The sequence below is a fragment of the Limanda limanda genome, chromosome 18 (assembly GCF_963576545.1).
Source record: "Limanda limanda chromosome 18, fLimLim1.1, whole genome shotgun sequence".
Classification (NCBI taxonomy): Eukaryota; Metazoa; Chordata; class Actinopteri; order Pleuronectiformes; family Pleuronectidae; genus Limanda; species Limanda limanda.
The window spans coordinates 2,182,082-2,199,397 of record NC_083653.1 but is presented as its reverse complement, the minus strand read 5'-3'; the positions used below and the strand labels follow the sequence as shown (position 1 = coordinate 2,199,397).

General features: G+C 40.4%; 1 protein-coding gene across 1 annotated transcript; it reads left to right on the top strand.

The window, feature by feature from the left end:
• Window positions 1–245: 245 nt before the first annotated feature.
• On the top strand, window positions 246–4,340 carry LOC133024760 (uncharacterized). Its single transcript, XM_061091932.1, has 5 exons — window positions 246–504; window positions 581–682; window positions 869–1,011; window positions 3,485–3,547; window positions 3,705–4,340. The coding sequence occupies exons 1-5, from the start codon at window positions 324–326 to the stop codon at window positions 3,816–3,818; spliced, it is 603 nt and encodes a 200-aa protein (XP_060947915.1). The 5' UTR covers window positions 246–323; the 3' UTR covers window positions 3,819–4,340.
• The last annotated feature ends 12,976 nt before the right edge of the window (window positions 4,341–17,316 follow it).

Below are 17,316 nucleotides of genomic sequence, written 5' to 3'. Positions count from 1 at the left end.
TTGCTGCAAACTGTTCTCTGGTTATTAGGGAGGTCACAGCTGAAGATGCTGGTGAATACCACTGCAGACAGTCTGACCTGACAGGACGAACATATGAAGATCATCTGGTTTATCTCTCTGTTGTCAACGGTGAGAAAAATAATCTCTTCATATAAACATTATGATAATTCTGATCATTCTGATGGACATAGTTTCACTCATGTTATCTTTCTCTCACAATATCTCCATCATCACCAGTGACTGAGCAGAAGAGAACTGATGAGGTGACGTTGAGCTGCTCTCTGTCACCATCTGTAACCTGCAGGGAAGTGAAGTGGCTGTTTATGAATATGGATGTGACTGAAAACAACAAAGACCTGAAGACATCACAGTCTTCCTGCTCGGCCAATGTGAGCTTCTCAAAATCCCATTCTGTTCACAAGATGAAGAACTATAGCTCATTAACATGTAAAGTGAAGGATGGTTACACAGAGGAAAAGTTTTCCTTCATCCCTCCGTCATCAGGTGAGAAAACACAGAACACGATGAACTGCTCCTGATCCGATAAATTCCATTTGTTAATACATTTCTTTTTCTTTAGAAGGAAAGAACACAGTCTCGTGGTGGTACATTGCTCCGGCTGTAGGTTTTGCCACAATCGTAATATTTGCTGTGATTCTCATCAGATGGAGAAGACACAAAGGTGGGAACATTTGGATCTGCACCAAATTTCACACACTCATAAATATCAGTCCTCTTTCTATTCCAGATTGTTTTTATCAGGGTCCATGAAATCAATGAAAATATCTCTCAATGTTAAAGAAAGTGAAAATAAAACCTCATGTAACCACAGCTCATCTTTGTTTGTGTGTGATCCTGTTAACTATAGACACACAGATGAACGCAGATGAAAACAGAACCTTCTCAGCGGAGGAAATGAAAGGTTTTGATAAACCTGACTCTTCTCTCTGTGAGGCCGACTCTTCTGTTCCTGTCGTCTCAGGGAACAAAACACAGACGGATAAACACACGGTCAGTTACAAAGATGAAAATAACTGTTACAACTTCTCAGAAGCAGCGTTTCTGGACGCTGGTTTTCATATTCTACAGCTAAACAAAAATATAAAGCATCAGAGGAGCTAAACCTGTCTTATGTTCATATAAACCAGACAATGCTAAGTTTTTATTTATCTTGTGATACTGCCATGTCATCATGATCACAAGTTATACCTTTTTTGATGCAAAGGTTATAGAACAGAAAAAGGTTAAGTCAGTATGACTCCATATACAGTGCATTGCATAAGTGTTCACCCCCCTTGAAATTTTTCCCATTTTGTTCTTTTACAAGCTGGGTTTCAAATAGACTTAAACTGACTTTTTCCCATTTGATCAGAACAATATGCATAGTACTTTGAAGGTGCAAAATACCTTTTATTGTGACACAAACAATAATGAGAACAAAAAAGTTGACATCTGTTGGGTGCATAAGTATTCACCCCCCTGAGTCAATACAGGGTAGAACCGCCTTTCGCTGCAATTACAGCTGTAAGTCTTTTGGGGTAGGTCTCTACAAGCTTTACACATCTAGAGATGGAAATGTTTGTCCATTCTTCTTGGCAATAAAGCTGAAGCTCAGTCAGATTGGATGGACACCGTCTGTGAACAGCAATTTTCAAGTCTTGCCATAGATTCTCAGTTGGATTTAGGTCTGTGCTTTGACTGGGCCATTTTAAGACATTAACATGCTTTGATATAAACCATTCCATTGTAGCCCTGGCTGTATGTTGATGTTCATTGTCCTGCTGGAAGATGAATCGCCGCCCCAGTCTCAAGTCGTGTGCAGACTGCATCAGATTGTATTCAAGGATTGCCCTGTATTTAGCTCCATGCATCTTTCCCTCAGTTCTGACTGTGGTGGTAATTTTGTTTTAATTCCCTGGTGAGGAAATAGACCATCAGACTGAGTGATAAATTCAATAATATCCAAGTATTTAATTAATGGTCGAGATAACAATTTACAGAGAACAGAGTTGAACACAAACAGAGTTTCGTAACAACACTTGGCCAAGCGGTTCAGAGCTCTCAACACCACTGCAGGTATTGAAGGTCTGACGATTTGGATGAGAGGAAGGCTGTCTTACATACACAATCTGACGTCACAACATCATCTTCCCATATCACGCGGAACATCACAAGTTCAGTGGTTGGAACCTATCAGAGAAGAGGCAACAGTCATCCTCCTCTCCTGAGGGAATAGACATTTGGAACATCAAATAGTATCAAGTTCATCTATGGCCAAACAAACAGACATCTACTGGTATCAGGCTGACGCAAACATTACTTAGATTTTATAGCTGTGTTCTTTAGGTAATTCCACCTGTACTTTGAGCATAGCTACGTGAACAACATGTTGTTGTAACATTTCATCAGAGAACAGTTAGGTTTTAATAATTTCCATGACACTGACCAGTTACCTTGTACCTGCTGAAGAGAAGCATGCCCACAGCATGATGCTACCACCACCATGTTTCACTGTTGGGATGGTGTGCTCAGGGTGATGAGCAATGTTGGGTTTCCGCCACACATAGCGTTTTGCATGGAGGCCAAAAAGTTAAATATTGGTCTCATCTGAGCAGAGCACCTTCTTCCACATGTTTGCTGTGTCTCCAACATGGCTTGTGGCAAACTCCAAATGGGATTTCTTATGGTTCCCTTTCAACAACGGCTTCCTTCTTGTCAATCTTCCATAAAGGCCAGATTTGCGGAGTACACGACTAATAGTTGTCCTGTGGACAGATTCTCTCACATCAGCTGTGGATCTTTGCAGCTCCTCCAGAGTTACCATGGGCCTCTTGGTTGCTCCTCTGATTAATTTTCTCCTTGTCCGGCCTGTCTGTTTGGGTGGACGGCCTGGTCTTGGTAGGTTTGTGGTTGTGCCATATTCTTCCATTTCAAGATGATGGATTTTATGGTGCTCAGTGAGATGTTCAAAGCTTGGGATATTTTTTTATACGCTAACCCTGCTTCATACTTCTCCACAAATTTGTCCCTGACCTGTTTGGTGAGCTCCCTGGTCTTCATGATGCTGTTTGTTCAGTAATGATCTATAACAAACTCTGAGGCCTTAACAGAACAGGTGTATTTATACTGAGATTAAATTACAGACATGTGGACCCTATGTACCAATTATGTGACTTGCAAATGTGACTTGTGAAGGCAATTGGTCGCACCAGATCTTTGTTAGGGGTTTCACAGTAAAGGGGGTGAATACATATGCACTCAACACTTTACAGGTTTTTATTTGTTAACAATTTTGAAATCCCTGTAATATTTCCCCCCACTTCCAAATGATGGACTATTTTATGTTGCTCCATTATATATTATCACAATGAAATACATTTAAATCTGTGGTTATACCATAACAAAATGTAGAAAAGTCCAAGGGGGTGAATACTTATGCAAGGCACTGTAAGTAAAGAGTGAATGTGGTGTCTTCATGGTGTAGGTCGACCCTGCAGAGGATGTGTTCTACGCCTCCATCAGCCACGCCCCTCACAGTGCGGCCCAGGTAAACTCCTCTGTTCAAAAACACTTCCTTATGAACATTTGTATTTGTTGTGTTCTGTGAAGCACATTGAGCTTCACTAACCTGATGAAAGGTGATACACAGATGATTGATTGATTGATTGATTGATTGATTGATTGATTGATTGTATATCCTACAGATCCAGGGTGGTGATGATGCAGTGACCTACAGCACTGTGAAAGCTCCCTCCTCTTCTACTGGACCCTCAGCTGATCCCAGCAGCCTCTATGCCACCGTCCAGTTCAAACAATAGAGATATGGAGAGACTCGTCCCGGTGATTCCTCCACAGAGCATCAGTATCAGTGTTTCTCACCAAAGCAATAAGCTGTGTCTTTCCACTGACGTCTGTCCATTCATCCAGCTGCAGTGAAAATGCTTCAGCAAGTTTTTACACAACTTCATCAATAATGTCTGTTCCATCGTTTCTATTCTGCAGCAACGGTGTCATTTGACAAAGGCCCAGTTTAGAGCTGATCTGCTGTGTTTGTGTCCAGCTTGGTCTCGGTCAGTGCAGCAGCAGCTGGAAGCAGCAGCTCCTCAGCTTTGGTGAAAGGCCTTTTGGCTTCAGCATGAGAAGCCTCCAGTGCTGTGGCTGATGTGGTGGAGACTTTTCACATCGTTTCTTGTGAAACTATGAAGTCAGACTGTTTCTTCTTGAGAAACTCTGGTGTCTAACCGACATGACACTGATGTGTTGTGCTGAGATGTTGCTGCAGCTGCGCTGGCTTCATGCAACTGTTTGATAACTTTTCCTCACAGAAAATGCACAATGCTTTGGGCGGATTGCAGCTCGTAGAAGTAAATCCCATTAAAAGATATTCTTCATGATACTGGTGACGTTGTGTTGGCTCTGTTTTCACTTTCTTGTTCACTTCCTTCTCCTGGTTTTCAGCTGCGTTGCTTCTACGTTTCAACCACAAATCCATGTTTGTTGATTTCGTTGTTCAGAACTGAAACTGGTTTCATCACAGTGAACAAAATTGGAATATTTACTATGAAATGTGGTCATTGAACTCACATTTACATTTTTATTGAACTAATAATTATCTTACATTTAAAAAATACATTTCAAGTACCCCATGCAGTACTGCAAAGTGTCCCTAGGGGCACTAGCACCCCCATTGGAGAATCACTGACCTTCAGCAGTGTGAAGTTCTCTTCTTCTGCTGGAGCCTCCAGTGACGTCCACGCCAGCGTCAACAAGCCCAAACCAAACAGAGACCACAGCACCTGAGAGACATTTACCTGCTTTGTGTCTTCACTCATCCCAGAAGACCAAGAATAAAGGACACCGACGGTTTGATCTGCAGTTATTTATCCAGACATGAACCAACATTTACCTGAATCTCTGCTGTATCTGTTTTCTTTTAACATTTTATTTCCATGATAAAGTTCAACAGTTCATGTAAAAGGGGGGGGGGGGGCTGCTATAGGGGAACTAGTTGGTCGACGTGAGAAACAGGAACCTCACGTTCATGTCACTGTTTCTCCTGAATTCATGTGATAAATGGTATATTTTCTTTTGTAGAGTTTATTATTTCCTTTATAAGCAGACCCAAGGTCAGATTCTTGTTGAGTTTAATGCTGATTTTGTTGTGTCTTTGTTTGTGTGTTAACCTCAGATTTCATAATAAAGACTGGAGACATTTCTTTCTTTCTTCATTTCTCTCTTTCTCAGTAAATGAGAAGGAAGTGGGAGCAGCTTCTCGTTTCTACTGAAGAAACCGTGATGCTCGTCACACTGAATGATGTGTTCATATCTCTTCAGACACAGTGAAGTTAAAGATGTGACCATATGTGACAACGACTCTGAGACATGACGGACGGTTACTTCTTCATTTACTTTATTGGTCCACAGGCAAACTAAGTTCAATCCACAGCTGGAAACCACAGAATCACATTTGATTCACATGAACATTTTGAAGCCCAAGTCAATAATGTTATTAAATCTTATTACAGAAAAATCCTCCATGCACATGTGACCTGAACAAATGGTTAAATAGCTCTTGGCTCCATGTGTTTGAATATGAACCTGAATAAGTTAAATTAATTCAGTAACTTCAAGATAAATTTGCAATTTGTTATTGTTTTTTTAAAACAGGATTAAACCAATAAACATGTGACAGAAAGTCAAGCTCGACCACCTGTAAAATATAAAAGTCCAGATGTGAAGCTGCTCCAGAGGTGACGTGTGTCGTCCTTTATTTGGACTGAATCTCCTGATGTTTGCATCACTCATGTGAAGGATGACAAGTGTCTGAATCTAAAAGTCTCCTGCTGCACATTAGTTCATCGTAACATATTCACACAGTCTCTGGTCCACGGGGGAAAGTCGGTGCTGATGGATATTTTCTCTACATGCAACTAGCACATGACGACAGAGGAGACATGTCACTGAGGGGAAGTGATCAACAGGAAGTAAACGCCTCATTGCACTTTTTACTGAGAACCGAGAAGCAGAGGAGAGAAAGAAGAAGAATGGAAGAAATCAAACGAATTAAAATGTCTTTACATCTGCTACTGCTGCTGATTCCATTTACAGGTGAGAATAAATACACTTACACAACTTTACCAGTGTGAATAATAAGAATAACACCAGATTGTTTGTGTTTGCTTTTAAAAGAGTTTCACTGATGTGTTGTGGCACAAGTCTGGCTCATTCAGGGGACTGATACTTATGAGTACTCTGATATTGTACTTGTATATGTTTGTGTACTGGATCATTCCTCATATTTCAATCTGCTGTGTATTGCTCTCAGTCTAATTGTGGTTATTTGCTCTAGTTTGAGTCACCTGCTCCGTCTCCTGTGATAATGAGCTGATGATGTCACTTCTTCAGTCTCGTTCTTCCTTTGCTTTACTTCTTCTTTGTCCCCTGATGACGACCAGTGTGCTGCAACATGTAGTTGCATCTTTGTGCCTCTGGGCCAACGACCTTCAGGAACACTTTGAGGGGAATTCCTTCAAATGTGGGACAAACATTCAGTTTAACACAGAGATGAACTGATGAGACTTTGGTCATCCAAGGTCAAGTTTACTTTTACCTCAAATAACCCTCTTTCCATCATGAACATGTTGTCGAGAGAATCCTTTCAAGTTTGACACCAATGTTCCCATTAACTCACGGTTTAACTGGTTAGATTTGGTGGTTAAAGGTCAAGGTTTCAGGTTTTGGCCTCTCGCACATCTCAAGTCTGAATTTCTTCAGATTCTGACTAGTTGTCTCCTCAAATGAAAACTTAACAGATTAGATTTCAGTGATCAAGTGTCAGAGTGACCTCATGAGTCTGGAAACAAATGTACGTAGACTGGAACTGGACTGGTTGGCTGAGGCTTTCAAATGCAGGGAGAAAACTGTAGTTGATGTTTTTCAGGTTTATCTTGTCAGTCAAGCTCCATTTTGTCTTAATTTACAAAGTTATGTCTAAAAGAATCCACATATTCAGAAGTGTATGAAAATATGAGTCTTTTCCTTAGTTTAGTTAAATTGTTGCTGTCTCTCTCTCATTTCCTCCACAGTGCTCGCTGACCAATCTTCCTTCATCATCATCAGAGCTGGAGCTGAAGTCACTTTGCCTTGTGACAAGATGAGAGATGATCCTGTGAACTGTGGAGCTACTGAATGGATCTTCAGGGATTCAGAGTGGACTGCATCAGTAAACCTGTTTGTAAACAGGAAGCTCCCCTCATCTGGGATTTCCAAATCTAAAGCAGACAGACTACGTCTTGCTGCAAACTGTTCTCTGGTTATTAGGGAGGTCACAGCTGAAGATGCTGGTGTATACGACTGCAGACAGTTTGACCTGACAGGACAAACATATGAAGATCATAGGGTTTATCTCTCTGTTGTCAACGGTGAGCAAAAGAGTCTCTTCATGAAAACATTATGATCATTCTGATGGACATAGTTTCACTCATGTTATCTTTCTCTCACAATATCTCCATCATCACCAGTGACTGAGCAGAAGAGAACTGATGAGGTGACGTTGAGCTGCTCTGTGTCGACATGTAGAAGCTGTGTCCTAACAGTGAAGTGGCTGTATATGAATATGGATGTGACTGAAAACAACAAAGACCTGAAGACATCACAGTCTTACTGCTCGGCCACTGTGAGCTTCTCAAAATCCCATTCTGTTCACAAGATGAAGAACTATAGCTCATTAACATGTAAAGTGAAGGATGGTGTCAAAGAGGAAAAGTTTTCCTTCATCCCTCCGTCATCAGGTGAGAAAACACAGAACACGATGAACTGCTCCTGATCCAATAAATTCCATTAGTTAATACATTTCTTTTTCTTCAGAAGGAAAGAACAAACCAGCTCCAGGAAACAAAGAGATGACAACAGGTATGAATATTCACTGCACCTCTCATTCATCTCTGTGCTGCTGCGTGTTGATGGATTTAATGTTAACAACATGTGTAAATACAGGAAGTTGGACTGAACAGGAAACTAAAGCTCTGGTCATTCTGTTCACAGTTCGGTGGTGGTACTTCGCTCTGGTTGTGGGTTTTGCATCAATCCTGATATTGTTTGTGATTTTCATCAGATGGAGACGAAAAAAAGGTGAGAACATTCACAGATGAAACTACAATGTCACTTATAGAGTTTATATCTCCGCCAAGGCCTGATAGTCTTATGAAACCACAATTGAATTCCCTTAATGGGGATTTTGTATTTGGATCTGCATCATAAATATCAGTCCTCTTAATATTCCAGATTCAAGGTATTCAAGGTTTATGAAATCAATGAAAATATATCTCAATATTAAAGAAAGTAAATAAAACCTCCTGGAACCACAACTCATCTTTGTTTGTGTGTGATCCTTCCAACTATAGACACACAGATGAACGCAGATGAAATCAGAATCTTCTCAGCGGTGGAAATGAGAGGTTTTGATAAACCTGACTCTTCTCTCTGTGAGGCCGACTCTTCTGTTCCTGTCGTCTCAGGGAACAAAACACAGACGGACAAACACAAGGTCAGTTACAAAGATGAAAATAACTGTTACAACTTCACAGAAGCAGCGTTTCTGGACGCTGGTTTTCATATTCTACAGCTAAACAACAAAATATAGCATCAGTGGAGCTAAACCTGTCTTATGTTCATATAAACCAGACGATGCTAAGTTTTTATTTATCTTGTGATCATGCCATGTCATCATGATGTCATCAGAAGTTAAAAACAGTTGATGTAAAAGTTATAGAACAGAAAAAGGTAAAGTCAGTATGAATCCATATAAGTGAAGAGTGAATGTGGTGTCTTCATGGTGTAGGTCGACCCTGCAGAGGATGTGTTCTACGCCTCCATCAGCCACGCCCCTCACAGCTCGGCCCAGGTAAACTCCTCTGGTCAACAAGAACTGGCATAGTGAAAAACTAATGTTTTCATCAGTGTGAACATAAAAACATCAATTAATGTCCGTCACTCGGTACATGTTGTTATTCTGTGATGTTTTTTTTAGCACTGCATCAGGTTATTTCAAATTTTATTAACTATTTCCGTTGTGTTGTCTCTCTGTCACTATGGTAACCGTGCTACATCAAGATTCAAGATTCAAGAGTTTATTATTAAATGCACAACAATAACATTAAGCAGTCGCTGGCAATGAAATGCTTGCGTGTAATACATCCTATTCTGTCTTTTTTGAAACCCATTTTTATCAAATTTCCTTATCCACATTTGTGTTTGTTGTGTTCTGTAAAGCACATTGAACTACACTAACCTGATGAAAGGTGCTATACAGATGATTGACTGACTGATTGATTGATTGATTGATTGATTGATTTATTGAATTATTGATTGATTGATTGTATATCCTACAGATCCAGGGTGGTGATGATGCAGTGACCTACAGCTCTGTGAAAGCTCCCTCCTCTTCTACTGGACCCTCAGCTGATCCCAGCAGCCTCTATTCCACCGTCAAGTTCAAACAATAGAGATATGGAGAGACTCGTCCTGGTGATTCCTCCACAGAGCATCAGTATCAATGTTTCTCACCAGAGCAATAAGCTGTGTCTTTCCACTGACGTCTGTCCATTCATCCAGCTGCTGTGAAAATGCTTCAGCAAGTTTTTACACAACTTCATCAACAATGTCTGTTCCATCGTTTCTATTCTGCAGCAACGGTGTCATTTGACAAAGGCCCAGTTTAGAGCTGATCTGCTGTGTTTGTGTCCAGCTTGGTCTCGGTCAGTGCAGCAGCAGCTGGAAGCAGCAGCTCCTCAGCTGTGGTGAAAGGCCTTTTGGCTTCAGCATGAGAAGCCTCCAGTGCTGTGGCTGATGTGGTGGAGACTTTTCACATCGTTTCTTGTGAAACTATGAAGTCAGACTGTTTCTTCTTGAGAAACTCTGGTGTCTAACCGACATGACACTGATGTGTTGTGCTGAGATGTTGCTGCAGCTGCGCTGGCTTCATGCAACTGTTTGAGAACTTTTCCTCACAGAAAATGCACAATGCTTTGGGCGGATTGCAGCTCGTTGAAGTAAATCCCATTAAAACATATTCTTCATGATACTGGTGACGTTGTGTTGGCTCTGTTTTCACTTTCTTGTTCAATTCCTTCTCCTGGTTTTCAGCTGCGTTGCTTCTACGTTTCAACCACGAATCCATGTTTGTTGATCTCGTTGTTCAGAACTGAAACTGGTTTCATCACAGTGAACAAACGTCGTCATGAACGTAACTTGTGTTGTGCAATAGGAGTAGACTTGACGTTGGCTAATTATTAATAATCATGAAATATGATTATTAAAATAATAAAATTATCTATCAAAAATAATTAAATTATTAATTGAAGATGATCAGTAATCAAATAACAATAAAACCACTAATGAGAAAATAGGAATTATCAATTAGAAAGTACAAGCTATCAATTAACAATGATAAGGTTATCAACCAAGAATAATGAAAATAATTAGTCAAAAACAATAAAATTATCAATTTAAGAACAATACTATCTATATTAATAATTGAGAAAGGGGGGCACCACCCTGGTTTCCAGGGACCAACATATCAAGCTATAATTATCAGTCTCATAATGATAAATGTCAAATTAATGTCAATATTTTAATATTAACGATTACTTAATAAACAGTGAAGGCTTCTAAGTTCGAGCACAGGCAATCATAATCCAGCTGCAATCACACACTTATGCACAAATAATCACAGACTACAGATACTTTAATTACAAAAGTATTTATTAAAAAGGGGAAATAAAGTTATAATGTTATTCAATGATTTATCATTTTAACAAGCTCCAATATTTCAAAGATAAACACAGCAGCAGCACTTATCACAATTCAGAAAATACATGTAAAACCTGCGGTCTACCTATGTATGTCTGTCTCTGTGTGTGTGTGTCTGTGTCAAAGTGTCTCTCTGTGTATGTGTGTCTATGTGTGTGTATGTGAAATAAAGTTAGTGTTATTTAATGATTTATCATTTTAACAAACTCCCATATTTCAAAGATAACAACAGCAGCTTATCACAATTTAGAACACACATGTAACCTCTGGTTCATCTATGTGTCTCTGTGTGTGTGTATCTGTCTGTGTCTATCAAAGTGTCTGTGTGTGTGTGTGTGTGTGTGTGTGGGCGTGTGTGTGTGTGTGTGAGAGAGAGAGCGAGAGAGCGAGAGAAAAGAAAGGGGGCGTGGCGATGACGCAGTCACATCTAAGATGGCGGCCGATCATGATTCGTGGAATCAAGGCCTAAAAACTCTCAAAATGGCGGATTGACTACAAAACAAGATGGCGGAGCCGTTATGAATTTAGAGCCAGGATGGGAGGAGAGAGAGAGCGGAGGCGTGGCAATAATAGACTCAAAATGGTGGGTTAACTTGCGTTATTCAAGATGGAGAATATGTTAATGACACCATGTGGCCGGAGCGCACACTGGTGGTCGTCACATGAATTACACAAAGGAAATTTTAGACAAAGAGAATTCTTATCTCTGCTTGGCTTTGGGGGCCGAATGGTTTCCAGATGTGTTCAGCCTCTCTAAGCATAGATTTAACTATGTGACATGAACTGTAAATTATATTATAAATACAGATCGGAAGTGTGTATAGGTCGGTTTAGAAGGAGAGAGAGAGAGAGAGAGAGAGAGAGAGAGAGAAAACATGTAAGGAGAGTTCAAAGAAGCTCTTAAAAATACGCCTGAGATGAGTTAACAGTGATTCACCCCTCAGCCCTCAAGCGAACGTTGTGGGCCGAGGTTCTGGTCGGTGAAATCACTGCAGACTCACACAGACGTTAACAGTGCGGGCGGAGGCGCTTCTCGCGGCCCTATTTACTGTAACACAAAACATTGACGTCAAACCGGAAACCGGAAGTAGCGGCTCGGAGTAGTGGCCGGCTAAAACAATGGAGAAACACGGAGGTTCCACGAACAAAATACATTCAAGTATCAAAACAATACGTTACGTATTAAAACTAACATCTGCCCAGACAACATAAGCCTCTTACTGTGACCGTGATTTCGTGGGTTGCGTGCGTGTTGGCGCGAATCTCCCGGAGGTTCAGTGAATAGCTTGAAGTCTCTCAGGCGGGCTCCCATGAGCACCGCAGCTGGGCCGGAGCGGATCCGTCGTGCTCCGTGACGGGATGAGGCTTCGTCTTCTTCGGTAGCAGCGGAGATCGTGCTGCCTCACAGGAACGTGCGGCTGCTTGTAGCCGTTGTAGATCGTGTGGAGAAAGAATAAAAGTAAAGTCCGTGTGGAAAATGAAACAGTGTGAGATCGTTCCGCGAGTAATTTCCTGTTTCGGTCCTTCAAGTTAAAACAGGAAAAGTCCTTTCCAAAATAAAACGTCGACTAAGATGAAAGAATAAAATGAAATGAATTCAAATTAATGTCTTATCGCCTCCATTAGTTTACTGAGTCGTCTGGTAAAGCCTCGGGAGGCCTAGTGGTAACTTCAGCGTTGGAGTAGAAAAAGAGGACAAAGAGTTAGTTGCCTCCTTAAGTTGCTGGGTTAACTAGTGAGACCCCGGAGGGGGGGTCTCGTTGTCACATCAGCATCAGAGTAAAAAAGAGAAAGGTTTCTGGGAGCTCAGCCTTTTTAAGTCATGTTCCAGGTGACTCCCCCCTGGGAGGAGGGGTCAGGGGTCAGTGTGGCCCTCCAGCCAATTGAGTTGTCAGGATTTGGCCCCCAGGGGCGGGCTTACAGTGGGGGACCCAGGAAGTGACCTGCTGCAACATGGAGATAAGGGCTCCATGCTGGATTTTTAAATGTAAGGGGTCTCCTGAGGCGATTCCCCAAGTTTTACGACTCTTTGTTATAAGTCAGATCACTGGGACCTCAGTCCCAACACTTGAGAAACAATAACATCGGAAATAGGAATATTTACTATGAAATGTGATTTACATTTACATTTTTATTGAACTAATAATTATCTTACATTTAAAAAATGAATTACAAGTACCCCATGAAGTACTATAAAGTATCCCTAGGGGTACTAGCACCCCCATTTGAGAATCACTGACCTCCAGCAGTGTGAAGTTCTCTTCTTCTGCTGGAGCCTCCAGTGACGTCCACGCCAGCGTCAACAAGCCCAAACCAAACAGAGACCACAGCACCTGAGAGACATTTACCTGCTTTGTGTCTTCACTCATCCCAGAAGACCAAGAATAAAGGACACCGACGATTTGATCTGCAGTTATTTATCCAGACATGAACCAACATTTACCTCAATCTCTGCTCAATCTGTTGTCTTTTAACATTTAATTTCCATGATAAAGTTCAACAGTTCATTTACAAGCCTTTCTGTGCGGGGGGGGGGGAGCTAGTTGGTCAACGTGAGAAACAGGAACCTCACGTTCATGTCACTGTTTCTCCTGAATTCATTCGATAAATGGTTTATTTTCTTTTGTATTGTTTATTATTTACTTTATAAACAGACCTAAGGTCAGATTCTTGTTGAGTTTAATGCTGATTTTGTTGTTTCTTTGTTTGTGTGTTAACAACAGATTTCATTATAAAGATTGGAGACATTTCTTTCTTTCTTCATTTCTCTCTTTCTCAGTAAATGAGAAGGAAGCGGGAGCAGCTTCTTGTTTCTACTGAAGAAACCGTGATGCTCGTCACACTGAATGATGTGTTCATATCTCTTCAGACACAGTGAAGTTAAAGATGTGACCATATGTGACAACGACTCTGAGACATGACGGACGGTTACTTCTTCATTTACTTTATTGGTCCACAGGCAAACTAAGTTCAATCCACAGCTGGAAACCACAGAATCACGTTTGATTCACGTGAACATTTTGAAGCCCAAGTCAATAATGTTAATAAATCTTATTACAGAAAAATCCTCCGTGCACATGTGACCTGAACAAATGGTTAAATTGATCTTGACTCCATGTGTTTGAATATGAACTTGAATAAGTTACATTCATTCAGTAACTTTAAGATAAGTCTGCAATTTGTTATTGTTTTTTTAACACAGGTAAAAACCAATAAACATGTGACAGAAATTCCATCTCGACCACCTGTAAAATATAAAAGTCCAGATGTGAAGCTGCTCCACAGGTGACGTGTGTCGTCCTTTATTTGGACTGAATCTCCTGATGTTTGCATCACTCATGTGAATGATGACAAGTGTCTGAATCTAAAAGTCTCCTGCTGCACATTAGTTCATCGTAACATATTCACACAGTCTCTGGTCGACGGGGGAAAGTCGGTGCTGATGGATATTTTCTCTACATGCAACTAGCACATGACGACAGAGGAGACGTGTCACTGAGGGGAAGTGATCAACAGGAAGTAAACGCCACATTGCACTTTTTACTAAGAACCGAGAAGCAGAGAAGAGAAAGAAGAAGAATGGATGAAATCAAACGGTTTAAAATGTCTTTACATCTGCTACTGCTGCTGATTCCGTTTACAGGTGAGAATAAATATACTTACACAACTTTATCAGTGTGAATAATAAGAATAACACCAGATTGTTTGTGTTTGCTTTTAAAAGAGTTTCACTGATGTGTTGTGGCACAAGTCTGGCTCATTCAGGGGACTGATACTTATGAGGACTCTGATATTGTAGTTTTGTATATTTGTGTACTGGATCATTCCTCATATTTTGATCTGCCCATTAACTCATGGTTTAACTGGTTAGATTTGGTGGTTAAAGGTCAAGGTTTTAGGTTTTTGGCCTCTCGCACATCTCAAGTCTGAATTTCTTCAGATTCTGACCAGTTGTCTCCTGGAATGAAAACTTAACAGATTAGATTTCAGTGATCAAGTGTCAGAGTGACCTCATGAGTCTGGAGACAAATGTACGTAGACTGGAACTGGACTGGTTGGCTGAGGCATTCAAATGCAGGGAGAAAACTGTAGTTGATGTTTTTCAGGTTTATCTTGTCAGTCATGCTCCATTTTGTCTTAATTTACAAAGTTATGTCTAAAAGAATCCTCACATTCAGAAGTGTATGAAAATATGAGTATTTCTTGATTTAGTTTAATTGTTGCTGTCTCTCTCTCATTTCCTCCACAGAGCTCGCTGCCCAATTTTCCTTCATCATCATCAGAGCTGGAGCTGAAGTCACTTTCCCTTGTGACAATGTGAGAGATGATCATGTGAACTGTGGAGCTTCTACCTGGCGCTTCTTTGATTCAGAGGGGACTGGAGGAGTAAACCTGTTTGTAAACGAGGAGCTCGACACATCTGAGATTTCCAAATCTAAAGCAGACAGACTACGTCTTGGTGCAAACTGTTCTCTGGTTATTAGGGAGGTCACAGCTGAAGATGCTGGTCAATACACCTGCAGACAGTTTGACCTGACAACACAACAATATGAAGATCATGTGGTTTATTTCTCTGTTGTAAACTGTGAGTAAAAGAGTCTCTTCGTGAAAACATTCTGATCATTCTGATGGAAATAGTTTCACTCATGTTATCTTTCTCTCACAATATCTCCATCATCACCAGTGACTGAGCAGAAGAGAACTGATGAGGTGACGTTGAGCTGCTCTGTGTCGACATGTAGAACTTGTGTCCTCACAGTGAAGTGGCTGTTTATGAATATGGATGTGGATGAAAACAACAAGGACCTGAAGACATCACAGTCTTTCCGCTCGGCCACTGTGAGCTTCTCAACATCCCATTATGTTCACGAGATGAAGAACTATAGCTCATTAACATGTAAAGTGGAGCATCGTGACAAAGAGGAAAAGTTTTCCTTCTTCCCTCCGTCATCAGGTGAGAAAACACAGAACACGATGAACTGCTCCTGATCCAATAAATTCCATTTGTTAATAAATTTATTTTTCTTAAGAAGGAAAGAACGAACCAGCTCCAGGAAACAATGAGATGAAAACAGGTACTGAATATTCACTGCACCTCTCATTCATCTCTGTGCTGCTGCCTGTTGATGGATTTAATGTTAACAACATGTGTAAATACAGGAAGTTGGACTGAACAGGAAACTAAAGCTCTGACAGTTTGGTGGTGGTACTTCGCTCCTGTTGTGGGTTTTGCATCAATCGTAACATTGGTTGTGATTCTCATCAGATGGAGAAGAAACAAAGGTGAGAACATTCACAGATGAAACTAAAATGTCACTTATAGAGTTTATACCTCCGCCAGGGCCTGATAGTCTTATGAAACCACTTTTGAATTCCCTAAATCTGGATTTGTATTTGGATCTGCACCAAATTTCACAAACTCATGAATATCTGACCTCTAAATATTCCAGATATTTTTTTTTTCAAGGTAAATAAAACCTGAAACCAAAACTCATCTTTGTGTGTGATCTTTCCAACTATAGACACACAGATGAACGCAGATGAAATCAGAACCTTCTCAGCGGAGGAAACGAGAGGTTTTGATAAACCTGACTCTTCTCTCTGTGAGGCCGACTCTTCTGTTCCTGTCGTCTCAGGGAACAAAACACAGACAGATAAACACACGGTCAGTTACAAAGATGAAAATAACTGTTACAACTTCTCAGAAGCAGCGTTTCTGGACGATGGTTTTCATTTTCTACATCTAAACAAACAAAATAAGTATCAGAGGAGCTAAACCTGTCTTATGTTCATATAAACCAGACAATGCTAGGTTTTTATTTATCTTGTGTTAATACCATATCCTCATGATGTCATCAGAAGTTATAAACAGTTGATGTAAAAGTTATAGAACAGGAAAAGGTAAAGACAGTATGAATCCATATAAGTGAAGAGTGAATGTGGTGTCTTCATGGTGTAGGTCGACCCTGCAGAGGATGTGTTCTACGCCTCCATCAGCCACGCCCCTCACAGCTCGGCCAAGGTAAACTCCTCTGTTCAACAAGAACTGTAATAGTGAAAAACTAATGTTTTCATAAGTGGAAACATAAAAACATAATTTGATGTCTGTCATTTGATTCATGTTGTTAAGCTGTGATGGTTTTGTTAACACTGCATCAGGTTATTTCACTTTTATTAACTATTTGCGTTGTGTTGTCTCTCTGTCACTATGGTAACCGTGCTACATCAAGATTCAACATTCAAGAGTTAATTATCAAATGCAAAACAATAAAATTAAGCAGTCGCTGGCAATGAAATGCCCGCGTGTAATAGATCCTATTCTGACTTTTTTGAAACCCATTTTTATCATACTTCCTTATCCACATTTGTGTTTGTTGTGTTCTGTGAAGCACATTGAACTACACTAACCTGATGAAAGATGCTATACAGATGATTGACTGACTGATTGATTGAGTGATTGATTGATTGATTGATTGATTGATTGATTGATTGATTGATTGATTGTAT

What these genes read in the sequence shown, in the direction of transcription:
- LOC133024760 (XM_061091932.1), top strand. Translation starts at nt 324, where the DNA reads ATGAATATGGATGTGACTGAAAACAACAAAGACCTGAAGACATCACAG. An exon ending in CTTCATCCCTCCGTCATCAG is followed by an intron (nt 505 to 580) that starts GTGAGAAAACAC and finishes CTTTTTCTTTAG; the next exon opens with AAGGAAAGAACACAGTCTCG. An exon ending in CACAGACGGATAAACACACG is followed by an intron (nt 1,012 to 3,484) that starts GTCAGTTACAAA and finishes TTCATGGTGTAG; the next exon opens with GTCGACCCTGCAGAGGATGT.